Source organism: Cloeon dipterum, chromosome 1, assembly GCF_949628265.1.
Source record: "Cloeon dipterum chromosome 1, ieCloDipt1.1, whole genome shotgun sequence".
NCBI lineage: Eukaryota > Metazoa > Arthropoda > Insecta > Ephemeroptera > Baetidae > Cloeon > Cloeon dipterum.
In genome coordinates, this window is record NC_088786.1 from 39,038,313 (window position 1) to 39,060,159 (window position 21,847).

At 40.1% G+C, this 21,847-nt stretch overlaps 2 protein-coding genes across 7 annotated transcripts in view; one reads left to right on the forward strand and one right to left on the reverse strand.

Moving 5' to 3' along the window:
- shakB (shaking B) overlaps window positions 1-21,847 on the reverse strand; it is a 139,086-nt gene that overhangs the window by 97,130 nt on the left and 20,109 nt on the right. The window lies entirely within an intron of this gene.
- On the forward strand, window positions 7,337-11,941 carry LOC135944810 (uncharacterized). Its single transcript, XM_065492030.1, has 23 exons — window positions 7,337-7,417; window positions 7,494-7,518; window positions 7,569-7,814; window positions 7,865-8,521; window positions 8,575-8,650; window positions 8,700-8,764; window positions 8,824-8,926; window positions 8,979-9,223; window positions 9,697-9,762; window positions 9,819-9,867; window positions 9,919-9,989; window positions 10,041-10,137; window positions 10,190-10,413; window positions 10,464-10,542; window positions 10,603-10,652; window positions 10,704-10,739; window positions 10,788-10,905; window positions 10,960-11,069; window positions 11,122-11,184; window positions 11,239-11,275; window positions 11,330-11,388; window positions 11,440-11,542; window positions 11,601-11,941. The coding sequence occupies exons 8-23, from the start codon at window positions 9,095-9,097 to the stop codon at window positions 11,855-11,857; spliced, it is 1,548 nt and encodes a 515-aa protein (XP_065348102.1). The 5' UTR covers window positions 7,337-7,417; window positions 7,494-7,518; window positions 7,569-7,814; window positions 7,865-8,521; window positions 8,575-8,650; window positions 8,700-8,764; window positions 8,824-8,926; window positions 8,979-9,094; the 3' UTR covers window positions 11,858-11,941.

A 21,847-nucleotide genomic window follows, 5' to 3' on the forward strand; every position in this document is an offset into this window, starting at 1 on the left:
GTTTTTTATGCTTTTTTTATTTTTCAACAAGAATTTCAAAGGATTTTGCAGTATCAACCCTTTTAAATTTGAATCATTTCCATTAAAGAAAATAAAAAATAATTAACAATCCAGAATTTGCTAAAAATATCAAGCTTAGCACGTTGTTTGGCCTTCTATTTAAATTTTGTTTGGCATCTGGTGGGTTTAAGAACCTGAAAAATTCATTCAAATAAAATTTTGACCCCTCTAAAATCAGATTTATCGTCCATTTCCTCTCCAAAATCGACTATTTTAATTGAAAATGAATAAAAAGTTGATAATTCGACAGTCGCCAAACGATTTTTAAACAGGGACCACGCCTCCAGCTTCCTCCCCCACAAATATTTTAAATTTCCTGCGAGTTACACTTCTTTTTATAGCTATTTAACGAAAATAAATTTATATAATTTATCAAATGGTCACTTGTAAGCAGATTTTGACCTAAAAGTTCCACAAATTTGGATTGTCAAACCCTAAAATAATTTAATTTAAATAAATTTCGATAACATTCTGAATTTAAATTAAATTGCAAAAATAAAATTAGCAGGAAAATATTTAAATAAAATAAAATAAAATTTATCTTTATAAAATATAGACGCGTCGGGGTGCAAAACATTTTTTGAACGGGTGCCAGCCGCGGCGGGTGGGTGGAGGGTGGACGGAACAACAACACACACGCGGTGGCGGCGGCGGCGGCTGACTGAGTTATTACCGAGAGTGAAATTAGCCCTTTTGGCAGCAATTGAAATGCCAATTGGCCGGTTGGCCGGGGCCCCTGGAGGCTCAGAGGCAACTTGGCGGACACGACGGCCCGACGCGTTGCATTACACCCGCAGGGGCCCACCACTGGGTTGACAAAATGACACACGCCGTTTTATTATACGCCACTGATTGCGACATTTGTCCGTTTAAACGAGAAATAATTGGTTAAATTCGGACTTTCATAGAGAAAAAAATGTAAAGACCACTGGAAGCACATTTTTTTTTAATTCCAATCGATTCCTGAGGGTCGAAATAGGGGGAGTGAATAATTTTCCTGGTTGAAAAACGTTTTGTGACGTGCTAGCAGAGGCGCAAAGCAAAACGCACGTTGCTTTGGCGCGCAAAACGTTTGAATTTTTTAATTGCATTGCGCATGCTTCGCCCCTCTGACGTCACAGCCAGAGAGAACTGTGATGTGTGACGTCAGAGGGGTGCCGCATGCGCAGAAGCGACCAAAAGATTCAAACGTTTTGCGCGCCAAAGCAACGTGCGTTTTCCTTCCCGCACGTAACAAAATGTTTTTCCACCTGAAAATAATTAACCCCATCTAATTCGACCCTCAGGAATCGATTGGAATATAAAAATCATTGATAAATCACGTAAAAAAAGACGATTTCCCCGATTTAATCAATGTCAACAATCTAAGCAACGTTTCTGTATATCCATGATGGCGGTCGTCGACGGAAATTCGCCGATGAGAGAGTGCAGTCCCGTGGCGGCGCATGTCGGCCTCTCCCGCGAGTGCAGCGCATCCGAATTATTACGATAATGCATCTGTTGTTGTTGTTTGCGACGCTGAAAGCTGTAGCTGTATGATGCAGGGGCTGGCGGGACGCTTGCACCGATTTCACGAGTCGCTGCGCCCGCTCCCATTCCCCTGCCACAATGACACACTTCTTTCTTTTCGCTCCTGCAACTTCAATCAGAGCTGCGGTCTGATACAAATTTCATCAAAAGGGAAAGAATATCAGTTGCAATGTCATCACCGGGCGCAGATATGGCGGCTGGTGGAGAACAGCGGGAAAATTAAAAACGTAAAATGAAATTGGAAATGGAACAAAATGAGCGGGAATGAATTTATTAGGTCGGCACGCCCCTTTTTCAACGCTTCTGATTGGCGGCTGGACTGTCTCTTGATTGGCCTCCATTATTTCGACGCCATTTTGACTTCTGAGAGGCGGGAAACCAACAAAGATCGCAATCCGGACCCCGGTGGGAATTACGGCTGCGCAGAAGGTTTTAATTTGATTCACGCATGCGCAGTAGTGAGTTTCAGCCTCTTTATGAGATGAAGAAGCGATCTGAACATACTGCGCATGCTTAAGACGCGCACAAGTTTACTGCGCAGCTTCAAAATGGGCTTATATTCAAACAACTATTAAAAAGTTATTTTAAGCTCCTTGAAAGCCTCCATATTGGATTCTGATCGGCGGGAATAAACTCAGATCGCAACCCGGCCCTTGGTGAAAATCCGATAAAACTTCAAAACAAGAAAAAAATCGCTCCTGATTGTGAGAGGGGAGAGCGATTGATTTGCTAATCGCGCCAGTTACCAGGTCAAGCGCACGACTTGTTTTTCCCTTCAGTTTACTCCGAGTAAAAAACCTCCATCACAGACTGAAAGCTTTCTCGGTTTCAGGAAGAGGGCGCCCGCCCGCCCGTTTTCCGTCTTTCGTGTGCGCGTGGGGGGCAAAAAATCCAAATCGAGTGCGGCTGGGGGCGCTGGCTGCAGCACATTTCATTCACGATACGCCGCACAATGATAATCCGTCGTTAATCATGTGCCCGCGCCCGCCCGGCAACAATGCATATATCCGCGAGGGGCGCGCCACCGAAATTAGCCACTATTACGCCAGTACTGCCATATTTCGACGCGATATCGTCAGCAAAGCTCTCGGATTTGCTCATTTTGGAGCCGTGCCAATCAAGTTCGCAGCCTTCGAAATGATGTAATATTTTATTGCAAATATTTCTGATTTCCAAACGAAATGTTAAATATCCTTGTGGCTTATAAAAAAAACTGCCCTAAAATTCAATTTTTCAAATTATACTGGTAGTAGAGCCGTTTTTGTTTGCTCTAGATAGAAGAAAAAATGATTTTTCTTACTGGAAACTGGATTAGTTTGAAAGTTTACGCTAATTTCGCCGTTAAATCCGTCCCATCAATGCCTTTCGGTGCAAAATGAAGGGAAATGAAGTGAAAAATACCATCCGGCTCATAGGTGAATTAATAAAAAAATCAGAAGAAAAGGGACTTTTTGTGCATATTTTGGAGGCTTTTCATATGGGCCCCGATTTTGGGTTCGTTCAACGCAGAATTTTACCAAGAGTCCAAAAAATATTGGTTTTTGACTGTGCGACCCATAGGAGCCGAGCTATTAATATTTTAATGTGAAAAAACGTGTTATGGACATTACAAACTTTTGTTTTCAGGGCCCAGGCGGAGCCCAATGGGCCAAACGATACCAATTTTGGCACCAATCGATGCTCCTTAATGAAACGCGTTGAACCGTGTTCAGTTTTTCAAAATCGAACCATTTTTCGAATTACTACGATTTTTTGAATGTCCGAATTTTCGGAAAAGCTCAAAATTTATAGTAATTCAACAGATTGATGGATTTTAAGTCACAATGTCTTAAACGAAAGGTCTCACCGAGCCCTATCCCCTGATTTACCCTGACGACCTTTTTCAGGGTACCCCACCCTGAAATCGGTCCCGGGGCCACTTTTCGGGATTTTTCCAACGCTGCCGATCTTTTAACAAAGGAAATTAATTGCTTCCGGGGAGAGAAAAATTATGAAAATTAAATTGAGAGATGGTAAAAATATTTCTTTTGAGTCTTGAAAGTTATTTTTAATTTTTCAAAAATTGCAGATTTTCCAAAGGGGTGTGTGTTTGGCCTGATTAAAATTCAGCAGTTTTAAGTAGCGTCAAAAACTGACTAAATTCAGAAAGCTGATTAAATTTCCAGTTTTTTTCCTATTGAGCAAATTTTTCTCGAATTTACTATTTTCGCACAAAATTCGTCTGAAAATTTCAACTGGCCGTTAGAAAACCTCTAAATTATTTTCGGGAAAAATCAAAATACCCAAAATTAAGCTAATTTATTCGAGAATCATCCCTGAAAAATTGTTTATTAAATTTTAATATTATTGAGCAAAAATTCTAAACACAAGAAATATTTTTAAATTGCTCATTTGACATTTTTTTTAAAATAATTTATTGCCGCCGTTGGAGCTCTTTTGCTCACGAATGAATTGGCTGGCGACGTCTCCGCTGAAAATGTGAATTAGTCGCTGCGTGGCGCGGGCAAATGGAAACATATCGGCGCGTAATTTACGAGGCCGCCAGATTTATGCGCGTTTTGTAGGTCGCGCGCGCGGCAATGAGGATTTACCTCTCCGGACGAACAAAAAAGTTCGAATGAGCCAAAAAATAAATTTATTAAATTTTAAATCGTGTTCGCATCGGAAGCTGCGGCGGGAGAAGAGAAGAAAAGCAATTTTCCGGCCGATGGATCGCCGGTGTCATCTGGTAGCCGGCGCGCAGACTACCAAATTGACGGAGGGGCGAAATTTACAAGGAAACTCTTGGATGTTGTAAAGCCGAATGTTGCGCCGGCAGAGCAGATAATTTAATTCGAGAGCAGCACGGTCCACGCGGGCTGGAAATTGTCGGGCGGCGGGCGAGCGAGCGAACGCTGCCAGCGCAGCCACTTTGCAGTTATGAGAAGAGAGAGAGAGAGAGAGAGAGCCGGCCGAGACCGAGAGAGAAAGAAGATTTTATGTGTGCAGGGGCTCGAGGGCGCCACCTCTCCGACACTTTCCGCCTTGCTTTTTAATTTTTCATCGGCGCCTCTTGAAAGAATAGAGAAAGGAGCACTGATAAATCTGTTGAATCGGTGGTTTTATTTTTTTTTTAGTAAGTCACAGGATTTAAAATTAATTTAATTTAAAAACCCAAAGTTATATTAAAAAATAATCCTTTCCCTGCTGAGAGTTCAACACAAATTTTTGACGGGTTGTCTCTGAGAAACAGTCAGCGAGTGGGAAAAAGATCGGCGGCGTTGGAAAAATCCCGAAAACTGGCCCCGGGACCGATTTCAGGGTAGGGTACCCTGAAAAAGGTCGTCAGGGTAATCCAGGTGATAGGGCTTGGCGAGACCTTTCGTTTAAGACCTTGTGACTTAAAATCCATCAATCCGTTGAATTATTATAAAATTTGAGCTTTTCCGAAAATTCGGACATTCAAAAAATCGTAGTAATTCGAAAAATGGTCTGATTTTGAAAAACTGCACATGGTTGAACGAGCTTTGTTAAGGGGCATCGATTGGTGCCCAAATCGGGATCGTTTGGCCCATTGGGCCCCGCCTGGGCCCCGAAAACAAAAGTTTGTAATGTCCATAACACGTTTTATCACATTAAAAAATTAATAACTCGGCTCCTATGGGTCGCACAGTCAAAAACCAATATTTTTTGGACTCTTGATAAAATTCTGCGTTGAACGAATCCAAAAGCGGGGCCCGTATGAAAAGTCCCTAAATTATGCACAAAAAGTCCCTTTTCTTCTGATTTTTTTATTAATTCACCTATAAGCCGGATGGTGCTTTTCACTTCATTTCCATTCATTTTGCACCGAAAGGCATTGATGGGACGGATTTAACGGCGAAATTAGCGTAAACTTTCAAACTAATCCAGTTTTCAATAAGAAAAATCATATTTTTTTTCTATCTAGAGCAAACAAAACGGCTCTATCAACTTTAAAAATTGCCAAACTCGTGCAGACGGTCGTCTAATCGAGGAGGCCTGCGCACCTCTCTCTCTTTCTCTCTGCTCTTTTTGTTTTGCGCGACGCGATTTGCTCTAAATGATGCACGCGCATTAATGGCAGAGAGCACTCGGTGACAAGGCTGCGCTCTTATTTTTTATTTCGCCCCGTCATTTTCCGCCTCGCAGCGAGAGTGCAGGCGCGTGCTTTTTGTGTTGCCTTTTTAACCGAACAAAGTGCTTTCCATAAAAGTGAGGTCAACAAAATTTATTATGCCTTTTATACCTTGGGTGCGCTGGCTGCAGCCAAGGCATCTCCAGAGGGGACTTAAAATAAATCGTTTAGACGTCCGCCCACCGAATCACCGAATTACTCCTTTTCGCCTTTTCGCCGGTCAATCCCATTTAATCAGCAGCACCGCCACACGCGCAAATTTACTCAATCGATGGCTTTTTTCTCGCAAAGTTTGTGCTTACTTAATAAAAAGGAGAGTAAGTGGCGGGAAAATCGCTAATTTCGTCTCAATTGAGCGCAAATTTTTTAGAAAAGTGTCTCCAGAGTTAGCGCTGTCTCCTTACAAGGAGAGGAATCGAAATTTTCCAAGAAAATGTGGTCAAAAGCTGCAAATTTTTAAGAAAATTTGAAATGTTTACAATAGGAAGGTCCTATTTTTTAAAATTTTAAAAGTTAATTTCAATTTTCGCCCTGTATCGATCCACTTTAAAGCCTTCAACCCCAAGAGTCACCTTCAAGGTTTAGGAAAATAGGTTAAAATTTTCTTAAATCGGATCCAAAATTGCCAAGAATGACTCAAAATTAGCAAAAAATTGAAATTCACCAGTTGCATAAACCCTAAGTGTTCGAAGCCACCAACAGATGGCGCCACCGTAGACTTTCGATTTTAAGGCACTTCCGCTGCGATTTCAGACTCAATCTAGCTACTGTGCATTCTTCAATTAATTTGCTATTTTTTGACGTGCTGAAAACCAAAATCGGTTCAGCCAATCGCCGTAGAATCGTGAAAAACTATTTTTTGAAATAAAAAAATATTTTCCAACGTCTCTACAGCGAATAGCTGAACCGATTTTGGTTTTCAGCACGTCAAAAATAAAAGCAAATCAATTAAAAAAAGCAAAATAGCTAGATTGAGTCTGAAATCGCAGCGGAAATGCCTTAAAACCGCTTTTAAAACAAAATTTTTAAGAAAGTCTGTGGTTGCGCCATCTGTTGGCGGCTTTGATAACTAAGGGTTTATGCAACTGGTCAATTTAATTATTTAAAGAGATATAAAATAAATTTTTAAATTACGTAACAGATTAATTTCAATTAAAATTTTATAAAATTCAGCATAAATGCAGACGAAAGGAAATGGAAAAGGCAATCAATCACAGCTTCCATGGCACTCTTGGAAAAATGAACATTTTTATGACCACTTTCAGCTCTCACGTCAGGCACTTGCCGCATCCTGTTTGGCGCACTCTTTTTAGTGGCCTACAATTATTAAAATGGATGCAAATTTTACAATAAAATAATTACCGTTCTGTAAATATAAATCAATTGTTTCTCAATTTAAAATCATTCAATTAACAAATTCTGAAAACTAAAAACTTTGATTGTTATTATTGCATGAATGAAGCAACGAGAGAATATTATAGCGTTCTCATTAGCAGCAAAAGGAAGTGATGGCGCAGTCATAAAATTTCCCCATCTAGCAATTAATGAACAGGCGAAACTGACAAACAGCGTAAAACTTTGCTAGACTGTGTCTGTATCCTGTGCGGTTTTGAAATGCAGCCGCGATGGACGGCAAGTTTCGCTTGCCTCGTCACGCTGACAATTATTCTGCTTGCTCCCTGCACCGCAAAGGTATTAAAATCCAAAAAATTAATCATATTACAAAGGATTTATATAATTACTAACACCTATTCTTTACTTTAAATAGCAAGTTAAACTGTCAAAGTCCAAAGGTTTAAAAATTCTGTGTGAATATTACGTATTTTAAAATTTAAATCAAAAGGCAATCGGAATTACATCATCAAATGTTGCGGAAAGAGCTCCTGTGTCAAATTGCCACCGAAAAAAAATGAATAACACCTTGATGTCACCGACTACGGGCAAGTCTGCAACATTTTCAACCGTAACAAGCTCGGAATCTGTCAGAAACGGCATCGCAGATGGAAGTACGGACTCCTTGACGGTGACAGGAAGCATGGAAAACGTGAATTCCACAACTTCTGATTCCCAGAATTCCCAGACGCTAACAGTAATTAATGAAGTCATTTTAATATTTAATTATAAATCTTTTGTAATCAGTCAACGGGTTTTTCGAGTGACCAATCTTCTAGTGAAGGAGTTTCTTCAAACTTTGCTGCTTCTGAACAATCCCTTAAAGACGCACAAACTATATCAACCACATTTTACTCGGATTCCACCAGCTCTGATTCCTCCTCAGACTCAATGAATTCGCCAATTTGGACGGAATCAACCTCAGCCAATTCAATAACAGTCTCAACAATCACCGACTCCAGGAACTCTCCTCCAGACACCACGATTACAATCCTGAATGGTATTACAACCACAAAACCATCTGCTACAACTTCAACAACCACGAAACAAGGCGGAACTTCAAAACAGGCAACTACGAAGATAACTGCGACACAAAGCCCTATGAAAACAACCACCAAACCCTCTGGGACTGCTTCAACAACCAAGAAACAAACAGCTCAAACAACTAAGAAGATAACTGCGACACAAACTGCTGTGAAAGTGACCACGAAACCACCCATTTCCGTTTTAACAACTTTAAAAACAACCACAAAACAACGTGCAACTTCAACAGCTCAAAAGCTAACTACAAAACAGCAGGCTCTTACTTCAACAACTAAGAAGATTACTACAACACAAACCACTACGAAGACAACCACAAAACCAGCCACTACTAAAAAGACTACAACAAGGATTCCTCGGCCTGTAAGACAGTTTAATTCCCCTAGAAAAATAGAAATTAATTTGTTCCCACGTAGTTCGTTCCTTTCAACTTTTCAACTATACAATGTGTAAAGAATTCCTCTCTCTTTGATAAAGATGGATATCTCGAAGGTAATTAACAAATCTATTTTTCTTGCTAAATCTTAAAATTTTTATTCAGATGCTCAATATTACGGAAGTTGGAGGGAAATCTGCGGAGAACTGTATTTATTTGGAAAATCCATCGTATTTAAACAATAATAATCCAGAGAGTGTGACAATTAAATTCAAATCAAATTTCCTAGGTCATTTGGAGAGAAAATGTAAGAAGATGCTGCAGCATTGGAATGAAACCGATCGCTTTCGAGACCATCGAGCAGTTTAACTGCCTGGATAGACTCGTCAAAGGTATGGAAATGAAAATTTCAAACTGTATTGCCATTTCTGACGTCAAGCGCAGAGGAAGTATGGCAGTACAACTACAACTATTAGACGGCCGCTCGTCAAGTGTTGGTCAATGACGTGTTTAAATGGGCTTTTTACGAGACTGGAAGCCCCTACGCAAACCTCGACGCGATGTGGGCCAGCGGCTTTCCAGAAAATGCGACTTCTGGCAACTGCATCCATTTGTCCATCCCGCGAAAGATGAATGTGACCGGGCTGACCATCAAAAATTGCGGTGATACGTTTATTTTTTCTTGCAAGGTTGGGTTTAATTTAATTGACCAGTTGCATAAACCCTTAGTTATCGAAGCCGCCAACAGATGGCGCAACCACAGACTTTCTTAAAAATTTTGTTATAAGCGGTTTTAAGGTATTTCCGCTGCGATTTCAGACTCAATCTAGCTATTTTGCTTTTTTTTAATTAATTTTCTTTTTTTTGACGTGCTGAAAACCAAAATTGGTTCAGCCATTCGCCGTAGAAACGTTGGAAAATATTTTTTTATTTCAAAAAATATTCACGATTCTACGGCGATTGACTGAACCAATTTTGGTTTTCAGCACGTCAAAAAAAAGCAAATTAATTGAAGAATGCACAGTAGCTAGATTGAGTATGAAATCGGAGCGGAAGTGCCTTAAAATCGAAAGTCTACGTCGGCGCCATCTGTTGGCGGCTTCGAACACTTAGGGTTTATGCACCTGGTGAATTTTCGACTAAATATTAATAATTTTGTCAGGGTCCAACCACACCACCCCCGAAATGCTTCAAACCGGTCTGTCCGGACAGTAGTTGCATCAAAAAAGTATAAAATTATTCAATAGATTTCGATTTCGATTTTTAATTCCTCAACTATGAAAGGAAGCTTTGTATGTAACCGCGCCGGATAACATAACCAAATACCTTGATAGTTTGTTGATTTATGGTTTGTCTTCGTGAATTAAATAATAATTTAAATCAGGACCAACGCAATACGGAGTTTGGAAGAGCAAGAATTATCGGATTTTCTTGTTCGGCAATCAGAGCAAAACGGTCGTATAATCTGGATGTGTTTCAAACTAATTAATAAAATTCTCCAAATAGTGGAATGACGCGAAGGAAACCTGTTGCGCCATCGGAATGAAGCTTTTGAGTCTTGACGCAGATTACAAATACTCTACCCTTTCTCAGGTCATAGCAGGTATTGATTTTGGCTTTAAAAGAAATATTCCTCTAATAAAAAATATAAACAGGAAAAGACAATGCAACCTTATCGGCGAAATACTGGACATCAGGCACGGACAACGGTTGTCCTGGAGCATTCGGCTGGTGTGCCGAGAACAAACTGGTTAGAAATGCATTGTGGGCCCCTGGAGAGCCACGAGCTGGAAATTACTGCGTAGTTGCAGACGTCAGAACCACCAACACCACTCTCATGACTGCAGATTGCACGCAAAGCTTGCGATTTATTTGTGAAGTATTGTTTTTTACGGAACCTAGGGATTGTTTTTAAATTTCTTTATTTAGACTAGGGACACGAGCAATGCAACAAGTGCAGGAGAGACGATTAAGGACGAGTGTGCCGCCAACTTCAACGTGTCAATTGGTTTAGATTAAGATTTAATTCTTTACAAATTAAATTATAACATTCTGTTGTAACATAAAGCTGAGCAAGATAGAATTTTCAACAGCACATCTTTCAGTAGAAGGATAAAAGTATGAATTATCAAGTAATTTAGTCAAATATTTAAATTCAACTCATAAAAGTGTTTCTTAAAATGTGTCGGCGAGGCTGGAGGATTGGTAAAATGAATGCACTACAAAGATTAGACTCAATTCTAAATTTTTAAGATGGTCAACGGCCGAATTGTGGACGGGCAACTGATTAAATTGGCTGAGATCTTGTCTCAGAATGATAACGAGAAGCTGATGGAAAATCTGAAAGCGGTTGACGAGTGCTCCAATATTAGTTAAACGCGAAAATGTCTTTGAATCTGATCTAAAAATTTCAAAACAAACGCAGGGGGCATGAACGAGTGCGACATGATTGCCAGCGTGTTCCAATGTGGACAGGAAAAAGCACCAGACTTGGTGGCAAACGTGATTAAAACCGTGGAGCTCAACGACACGGCTGTTAAAAACATTATAATTTATAGTTCTCTTGATTAGAATATTTGGTTTTCAGGAGAAAACACCCCTTAAACCGAAATTGGGCCAGTGTATAACGGATTATGAATGTGAAGTTGACGTAAGTTTAAAAATAAATAAATGAACATGCTCAATATGATTGTCTTAACACAAGCCATACTGGAGGAACGCTTTTGTCACCAACAATGGAAGTACATATTAAATTTTCTTGTAAAAAAATTAAATTAAAGCTGTTGTTTGAATAGATGCGGACGGCAAGGTTATGGACATTTGCGGCCAACGCTATCTCTTGGGAATGAATAAAGTAAAATTATTACCAAAAGTTCTTGATAAATTAATATCTCGAGTAAAATAGGCCTCATATCGGGAGGGTTCGTCTTGGTGTTGTTTATACGGACTTAACCTCGTTTCCTTTCAAACGAAAAGGGAACTGGAATGCGTTATTAATTCTTCTCTAGGTATATATTTGTTTTATCCTTGTGTTGATTTCTTTTTATATTTTCTTCTGGAATACAGGAGGATTGCAAAGACCAGCGAGTATTTGGACTTCAGCGAGTAGGAAGGGAACAACTGACATGGAAGGCTTTCGCTGGTGCACGTCTAGAGTGTTTTTTAACTACACAATGTGGAAATGGTACCCTGAAATCGAAAAATATCCTACTGGCTATTTGATCACTTTCGTCGCGGAGGACACATTCGCTGATACCTATTTTAATGTGAATGCTGATAAACCGGGAGTAGCTTATCCATTTTGTGAGCAGCGGCCAGTATAAATCATTTGAGTGAGAGCATCTTTTGGCTTTTGGTTTGTTCAAAATTACACTTAAAATGCTCTGTTGAATAAAATAATTGGCAAATCCAAACTTTTTCATTGAAAGGCAACCCGTAAAATATATTTAATTATGATTCTGCAGTTAATTATCCACTAAACCGCATTTTCGTGTCTATCAATCGATTCCTGAGGGTCGAAATAGGGGGAATAAATTATTTTTCTGGTTGAAAAACGTTTTGTGGCGTTCGAGTAGAGGCGGAAAGCAATTCACACGTTGCTTTGGCGCGCAAAACGTTTGAATCTTTATCGCTACTGCGCATGCGTCTCCCTCTGACGTCACAGCTCTCTCAACTACGCGTCATGGCTGTGACGTCAGAGGGGTGACCAAAAGATTCAAATGTTTTGCGCGCCAGAGTAACGTGCGTTTTGCTTTGCGCCTCTGCTTGCACGTCAAAATGTTTTGTGACCTGAAAAATTATTTCGACCCTTAGGAATCGATTGGAATGCACGGAAATGTGGTTTCAGTGGATATTTAATCAAATTGTAGTGAACACAGTGGTTAAATTTTGCATAAACCCTTGTCGAGCGACAAAATGTACAAGTGGATGGCGCGCGCGGGTGCAAAACAAAAGCTGATGAAGCGCGCAGGGAGGCTGATCGGCAGGCGAACCAGAATTGATGGAATTTATTGAAAACACGTCGGCGCGCATTGTCTGGCGGGTGAGGTCGCCGCGTGATTAATGCCAGATTACCCCGTCGCGCCGGTTATAAAACAATCAATCACCAAAACGAGCGAACAGCGCCTAAAATATCAGGAAAAAGCCTCTCCAGCCTCGCCGGAAAATTGCACACAAGGAGAAAATTCATTTTTTATTTATTTTGATCGAGTAAAAAGCACAGTTGGGGAATTCAATTCACTGGGTAAAAAATTACTCTAAATTTTCCAACGGGGGCTAGATTCACGTGACGCGCAGACATGGCGTCTCGTAGAGTACGGCGGGAAAATTGTAACCCAGTAGATGGAGAATCGACCGTTAGATGGCACGTCAGGCCAATGGAAATGTTACAAAATACGCGGGAATAAAATTATTAGGTCGGCACGCCCCTTTTTGGACACTTCTGATTGGCCGCTGGACTATCTCCTGATTGGCCTCAATTATATCGACGCCATATTGACTTCTGACCGGCGGGAACCGATAAAGATCGCAATCTGGACCCCTGGTGGGAATTTCGACTGCGCAGAAGGTTTTAATTTGGTTCACGCATGCGCAGTGATGAGATTTGGTCTCCCTGTGAGATGAGGAAGCGATCTGAACCTACTGCGCATGCTTAAGATGCGCACAGGTTTACTGCGCAGCTCCAAAATGGGCGAATATTCAAATAACAATTAATTTCTACGCCATTTGGACTTCTGACTGGCGGGAAACGAACACAGATCGTGTTTTTGAGCATTTTTCCTTTGGTATCTGGGGATGCGAGCCGATTCGCGATTCGCAGTTGCATGAATATTTTACGCTTTCATTTCTCGCATTGGTTGTGTGTTCGCCTTGGTCTGCGAGCGGCAGCGTGTGTGTTTTATGCCCTTTGCCGCGTGCCAGCAGCGGAGCAGAGGAAAAGAAAATAAAGTCGGCCGGCGCGGCGGACCAGCTGGCCGAGTCTCAGCTTGGCTGATTGTGTGTTTGTCTTGTAAAATGACGCAATTTGGATAATGACCGGCAAACAAACTTTTTTTCCGCCGAAAACGACAGGGCCAGCGGGTTGGACGTGCCTGAACTTTGCAAGAGAAATACTTTGGGCGGCCAGGAGAAAGCAGTGAGTGCTCTTCTTTTTGTGTCACGAACGCGCACAGCAGTAGCAAGAGGAAAGTCGTAAAAGTAAAAAGAGAATGTAAAGGGTTCGTGGATTTTTTTGTTGCAACGGTCTAATCTGCTCCTAATTTTCGAGAAAATAAATTGTTTTGAACTTATACGGAATTTCTCTGCAAAATCGTTAAATAAATTAAATTAATTTTGTTTATTTCGATTTTCCATAAAAAATTTAAAGGTTCTCTAACGGCCAGTTGAAATTTTCAGACGAATTTTGTGAGAAAATGGTAAATCTTAGAAAAATTTGCTCAATAGGAAAAACACTGGAAATTTAATCAGCTTTCTGAATTTATGCAGTTTTTGACGCTACTATCAACTGCTGAATTTTAATCAGGCCAAACACACACCCCTTTCGAAAATCTGCAATTTTTGAAAAAAATAAAAAAACTTTCAAGACTCAAAAGGACAATTTTTCATCTTCTCACAATTAAATTTTTATAATTTTTTTCACCCTGAAAGAAATTAATTTCTTTTGCTCGAATAAAGTAAATCATTTCTTCCTTTTTATCCCTTTGTATTTTATGTCCATCTCCATAGTTTCGTGCGGGCAGAGGAATCGATTCGTGCGGAAATAGACCCGAATTTATGCTGGTGGTCGGAGGCAAAAAATTTATAACTTGATTCAAATTGTTGGGTCGGCTTTGTTTGTCATGCTGCTTGATTTTGTTGATACACCCGGCGCGGCGCGGCGCAGGAGGAGCGGCGTGCACTGCACGGCCGACTGCCTTTTTATACATACAAAGCGCCCCCGTAACAAATCAGGCCGTTGATTCGATTTGATTGTGCCGCTCGCTGTCTTTCCTGCTACATATAAGAATTCATGGAGCATGCAAAGCCCCAGATTTATGTTTGCAGCGCTCATTAGGCGCCGTTTGTGCTGCTGTGTCTCTCCGCTGCAAAGCCGCAAAGGCAAAGACATTCTTTCATGTGCAACAGATTTAATGACAGCTCATTGTGCACTTTTCACTCCTCGCAGAGGGCTAATTTTTTAAAGGCAGGGGATTATGAATTGACGGAAGTTCGTGAAGAGGGGCTAAATAGAAATTAGACTAGGGGTAGTTGAATAGAAATAAAAATTTATAAGAACCAGCTGTTTTGCACGCTGACAAAAACGAGAAATTAAATTATTTTTAATTAAGGAACCACTGAAACCACATTTTTGAATGTTCCAATCGATTCCTGAGGGTCAAAATAGGTGGGAAATATTTTTTTCCCGTCAAAAACCGTTTTGTGACGCGCGAACAGAGGCTTAAAGCGAATCGCACGTTCCTTTGGCGCGCAAAACGTTTGAATCTTTTGGTCGAATGCGTCCCCCTCTGACGTCACAGCCATGTTTCGGGCAGCTGAGAGAGCAGGCGACAGCAGAGACATCTGCTTCTACCCAGCAAGAGCGGTGAACGCAGTTCCAGCAGTCACGTGACTCAATCCCGCCATCTCATTGGCGCATCTCTCTTGGCTTCTCCCCTCCACTTCCTCCAAGCCTTGGCACGCACTCTCAGAGTGGGGGTATTACAAGAGGAGGGAGAAGCAAGAAACCCGCGTGGCGCCTCTTAGCCAATGAGATGGCGGGATTGGGTCACGTGACTGCTAGAACTGCGTCTGTTTCCCTGGAGCCAGCAACAGTAGTGACATCTGCGCATATTCATAAAGTGAAACAGACGCATTTCCAGCAGTCACGTGACTCAATCTCGCCACCTCATTGGCCAAGAGCATGCAGGGAGTTTGGAAGGGAGTTTTTGCTGAGTATGCGCAGATGTCTCTGCCGTCGCCTGGTCTCCCAGCACGAAGCATGGCTGTGACTTCACAGGGGGGACGCATGCGCAGTAGGAACAAAAAGATTTAAACGTTTTGCGCGCCAAAGCAAGGTGCGTTTTGCTTTAAGCCTCTGTTTGCACGTCAAAAAACATTTTTTTCGACCGGAAAAATAATTTTCCCGCCTAATTCAACCCTCAGGAATCGATTGGAACGGATAAAAATGTGTTTCCACTTGGTTTTTAATTTTAAAAAATCATTTTTTTCAATTTAACGCTTTATTATTTTCTTCAATTTAAAGAAATTCATTTTTTTTATTTAAAAAAAATTATACTGAATGTTCCGTTGAGAGGTGAATTAAAACCTGAAGTGACAGCATTAAAGTCACTGGCATTTTGTGTATTACATTCTTCATTCACGGCACGCGACGCGCGGCGAAAGGCGGTCGCGGCGACTCTTCCAGCATAAAATCGCGCTAATCGGGTCGCGGCGGGTTGCTGCATTATTATTGCGGTGCAGTTTGCAGTGTATCCGTATTATCACGAGGCAAAACTTTGTTTTGAATAGCAAGCAAGTCGCGAGGGAAAAGAGAAGATTATTCAAAGGGTTGACAAGAAGTGAAACTTTTCAATTACAAATTCAATTGGCACGAGCGGCGCGCGTCTTTTTCATTTCGATTCAGTGAGTGTAATTGCACAGCTGGGAAAAAGCCCGAACAATGCTCCCAACTTGCTTTATTTACTTCACGCTCGCGTCTTGTTTTGCGAAAACTCGGCTGCTTTCAATGTGTGTCAACTAACTCAACACTCACGCCCAGCGCAAAGTTGGTCATGTTTGAACGAACAACTACTGCGCTCTGTTTATGAAGCGGGGCAAAGAAATGTGGTTTACTTTCGCTTCAACTTTTCTCCGCTTGTTTAAAGGGTTAAAAAGGGGATTTTTTTTAAGAAAGTCATGATTTTACTGCTTTTAAGTAGAATTATTGGCCGCAAAATCCGAATTTTTCGAATTTTTCCGGTTACGCCCTCTTTTTTAACATAGGAAATTGCTTCCGGGGTGAGAAAAAATATGAAATTTGATAGTGAGAAGATAAAAAATAGTTCTTTTGAGTCTTGAAAGTTAATTTTGAATTTTTAAAAAATTGCAGATTTTCGAAAGGGGTGTGTGTTTGGCCTGATTAAAATTCAGCAGTTGATAGTAGCGTCAAAAACTGCCTAAATTCAGAAAGCTGATTAAATTTCCAGTTTTTTTCCTACTGAGCAAATTTTCCTCAAATTTATTGTTTTCGCACAAAACTCGTCTGAAAATTTCTTTTAAATATTTTTGAGAAAGTCAAAATACCCAAAATTAAGTTAATTTATTCGAGAATCTTCTCAGAAAAATTGATTCCAATTTAACTTAACCCGCATAAAAAAATATAACCCAGGAATATCCGGAATAATCTTAGATTAATCAAAATTTACCCGAAAAAATTAATCCAAAAAAATGATCCAGGATTAATCCTGTATTAATTGAGATTAATCTATGAATGTTTAAGATCAATCTAGAGATTAATCTAAAAAAATATTCTCAGATTATTCTTTAGATCATTCTGAGATTAATCCAAAAAAATAATTTTTGGAATTTTCTAAGAATGAATCCAGATTAACCTTAAAATGTTTTAAAGTCAATCTAGAGATTAATTTACAAGAATATCCCTGGAATAATCCCAAAGGGGAAATTTGAATATAAGTTAATAGATTATCCCCAGATTATTCTATGGATCATTCTGAGATTAATTCAAAATATTTTTTTAATTTTCCTAGAATATTCTTTAAAAACCCGAAAAGAGAAGAACTTAGATATTTTTCTTACAATTAAAAACACAAAATTAAATATGAAACATAATTTAATCAAGAAAATTAACTGCCATCTTGTTAAATAATATCACAAAAATATTTTTCTGGGAAATATTTTTTAATTAAGTCGATAATTAAATTTTAATAATAAAACCTAAACCTTTTTCGCATTATCTAATACAAAATTATGATGCCTTTTTTCAAAGAAGCTGCCCAGATTAAAAAAGGTAAAAAATCATAAATTCGATTGAATAATATAATTTCTTAACACAAGGAGTCTTAATTAATGCTACCGACAAACGTGCAAATTTGAATAAAAGGTCAGAAGTACAAAAAAGGGTTAAAAGGGCGATTTTAGTGTGCGCGTGGTAGCGGCGGCTGCACATGCATGCACGCACTTGCATGGAATGCCTGCTGCCTGCCTCTGTTGTGGAGCGGGGGAGGGGCGACGGGCGGTGGCAGCAGGACTGGCGAGCAGCAGCACAGCAGCAGTAAGAGACTTACAAAATCCTGCCTCGCTCTCTTTGTCTAACGCGTCAACGGTCAACCGCCGTTCAAAGTTAAAGTTATTAACGGACGCAGGACGCCGGACGCCGCCAGTAAGGGACAACACGGACGTCCCGCGGACTCGGACGGATGGCCTGGATCTTGCGGTCAACAGGGTAAGTCCCATTTTATAGATTAGCGTCCTAAGAAATTAGAACAGATCGCGCAACTTTGAAATCCAACGGTTTTATTGTAAAATTACACTTTTCGCCGCTACTTGTACGGTTTTTGCCACCAATATTTTGATATGGGATCCTCTCCAGTCCTTAATGTTCTTAATTAGAACCCCATAAATAAGTTTGGGTGGCGGAAACTGTAAATCGGTGAGGAAAAATGTAATTTTTCCATGTAAATCGCGGTGCCTTTTTTGTACGCTTACGAGAATTTTTATTACACATTCTGATTCAATTGGCTTCGCATGGAAAATGGAAAAATATTATGCATGAACTTGACATACTTCTACCTTCCATTTTCCAAGCACAGCTAATTGAAAAAAGCTTTTATTTATTTTTTTCTACGAGTCGCTCCCTTTTTTTAGCTTCAAGCCGTCCGCAGCTGTTTTGCACGACGGGAAAAGATACAATCGTTTAAGTTCTGCAGTTTGGGCTTCAAGATTGGCGGTGCTGGCATCGAATGAGAGTAAATTGTGTACCTGATATGATTAAAAACAAATAAATTTTAAAAATTCAACTGAATAAGTTTGTAATTATTTAAATAATTCCCAATTATATCGCAGTAATAGTAATGACAGATTTTGAAATATTCTAGGAACAATCTGAGGGTAATTTTAAGAATAATTTAGGGATAATTTTTGTCACAATCTATGTTAACCTTAAAATGATATTAGAATCACCTAAGAACATTCTAAGATTGTCCTCAAAGAATAATACAAAGTTAAGATTTGATACGCTAAATATGAATCCTAGATCAATCCAAAGATTAATCCATAAGTATATTCTGAGAATATTCTAAGATCATTCTTTAGAGCTTTTTGAAACAAAGCCCGGCAGAATAATCCTGGAACATTCTTAGAATATTCTCATAAATTAATCTACAGATTAATCCAGTATCACGAAAAACCGTATCATAAGTTCATATATAATTAATTTTTTAGATTAATCCTGGGCGAAGTCGGTATATTCTTAGAACATTCTCAGGTGATATTTTTTTATGCGGGAAGACTCTTGAAAGTTTGCAGTGGTTTAAAATTTCAGAAAATTATTAAAAACACTCTGAAACTTTAAAGAAACGAGCTTACCGGCAAAATCTTTGAATCACACAAAAAATATTGATTGATTTACATTACTTTTATTTTATTTCCGGGACTTTTTGAGTAAATTAATTTAATTTAATTTAAAAAATGGAAATAATCAGTGTCAGAATTTCCATTATATTCCTCCTTTGGTAGGATTTTTTCCTTTTAATCCGTGGCACGGCTGTCTCATTTATTTGGCGTCGCAAGTGCGCCCTTGAGATCAGTGCGGGAGTTCTTAATTTTAACCCCTCGAAACTCGAAAGCGGCTTCATCATGCAGGAGAAAAAGCAGCGAGGAGAGTGCTCAAATCCTGGCCGGCATGCCAAACGCCAGCTGCATGAATTATTATTGTGCGCGCCGGGCAAACCGACCCGCACTCTATATAACTTACTCCATGATCGCGTCCGCAAAAAAATTCACAGACCTCCGCCACGTGAAGTTTTAATTTTAGCAAAAAATCGAGAGGAAATAACTCTGAATCACCGATTTTTTTTTTAAATTTAGCACCGGGAGCCAGGTTGCGAATCGTGTTGATTCAGAACTCAATATGGCGTCGAAATAATGGAGGCTTTCAAGGTGCTTAAATTAGTTTTTTTATTATAAGCCAATTTTGAAGCTGCGCAGTAAGCTTGTGCGCATCTTAAGCATGCGCAGTATGTTCAGATCGCTTCTTCATCTCACAGGGAGGCTGAAACTCATTACTGCGCATGCGTGAATCAAATCAAAACCTTCTGCGCAGTCGAAATTCCCACCGGGTGTCCGGATTGCGATTTGTGTTGGTTTCTTGCCGGTCAGAATTCAATATGGCGTCGAAATAATGGAAGTTTTCAAGGAGCTTATATTAACTTTTTATAGTTGCTGGAAAATTCACCCACTTTGAAGCTGCGCAGTAAACTTGTGCGCATCTAAAGCATGCGCAGTACGTTCAGATCGCTTCTACATCTTACAGAGAGGCTGAAACTCACTACTGCGCATGCGTGAACCAAATAAAAACCTTCTGCGCAGTCGTAATTCCCACCGGGGGACAGGGTTGCGATGTGTGTTTGTTTTCCCGCCGGTCAGAATTAAATATGGCGTCGAAATAATGGAGGCCAATCAGGACACAGTCCAGCGGCCAATCAGAAGCGTTGAAAAAGGGGCGTGCCGACCTAATAAATTCATTCCCGCGTATTTTATTACATTTCCAATAGCCTGATGTGCCATCTAACGGTCGACTCGCCAATTACCGGGCTAATCAGCTGTTCTTAAAGTAATAAAATCAAAAAAGTATCGTATTATTCCGCAGGCTTCATGTCAATGTCGCAGAATTAGGTCGTTAAGGAAAATTTCTGCAGCGCTGCGGATGGATAATAATTAAAAAAGTGGGCACGATTCCGGCAAATGGCGTCTCGTCGGTCGTATTCTTGCGGACAAAGTTTGCCGATAATCGGCGATAAAAAGGAGCTATTAATAATGTGTTGCAGGTGCGCGGCAGGAATTTCATGCCTCTTTGAATACACCGCCGATCCTTCTTTCTTTTCTTCCCTTTTCTTTTTGGCTCGCTTTCACGTCGGGGCACAGGCGAAAGAAGAAAGAAAGAAAAGTTTGCCCATTACTCTGCGTCTGCGGCACAAGTTAGAGTGAGCCAGAGGTGCGCCCGGCGTAAAATTCAATTACGACTATTTACTCAAGAATCCCGGCCCGTGATGAAATCGCAGGTAAATAAAGGAAATTCGCCCCGACAAGGACGAGCTGCTTGCTTTTTATTATTATTAAAAGCCTTCGGCCTGGCCGGCGAGCCCCGTGGGGAGCGAAATAAATGACTTGAGAGAGAGAGAGCGGCGGAGAAACGCAATACGCACTCGTCGCCGCAAATCATGTGAGGAAGAAGAATTAACCAGAACACAGCAGCCAGGTGCAGAAAGATTGTTTCCAGAGTATGATTTTTTCTTTTTTACAGTGGAATCTAGAATAAATTAAGTTAATTTTGGATATTTTGATTTTACCCAAAAACAATTTAAAGGTTTTCTAACGGCCAGTTGAAATTTTTCAGACAAGTTTTGCGCGTAAATGGTAAATTTGAGAAAAATTTGCTCTATAGGAAAAAACTGGAAATTTAATCAGCTTTCTGAATTTAGGCACTTTTTGCCGCTGCTATCAACTGCTGAATTTTAATCAGGACAAACACACACCCCTTTCGAAAATCTGCAATTTTTTAAAAAAATAAAAAATAGCTTTCAAGACTCGAAAGAACTATTTTTTTTATCTTCTCACGATGAAATTGTCATAATTTTTCTCACCCAGGAAGCAATTCCTTAGCTAAAAGAGGGCGTAACCGGTAAAATTGGAATTTGGGGCACTTTTGATCAGAAGTGTTTCAATCAATGTTTTTTTCCAAATGAAAAATAAAAACGACAGTCTCTATTACCCTAATTTAAACGATGCGTGCGCTCGGAACGAACCAGTTATTTTCAGTTGAAGTCTGACAAACATTTTCGAGTCTCTAGGAGAAATTATCACGCGCGTTGTGCCTGCCGCCCTCCGCAGCAGCCCCGATCAATATGTCGTGGGAATTATTTATGAGGCACTCATGAACACGAAGATGCGGTGCCACGGCCCGTTTTCTCCCTAATACCTCTCAAAATAGAAAGTTCGAAGGGTCAAGTGTTTGGAAACAGAGTGTGCTTGCCCCGAGGGTCGCGGTGTCGCGGTTTTCCGCCGGCTGTGCAATTTGCATGGGAGATTTTAACTAGTGA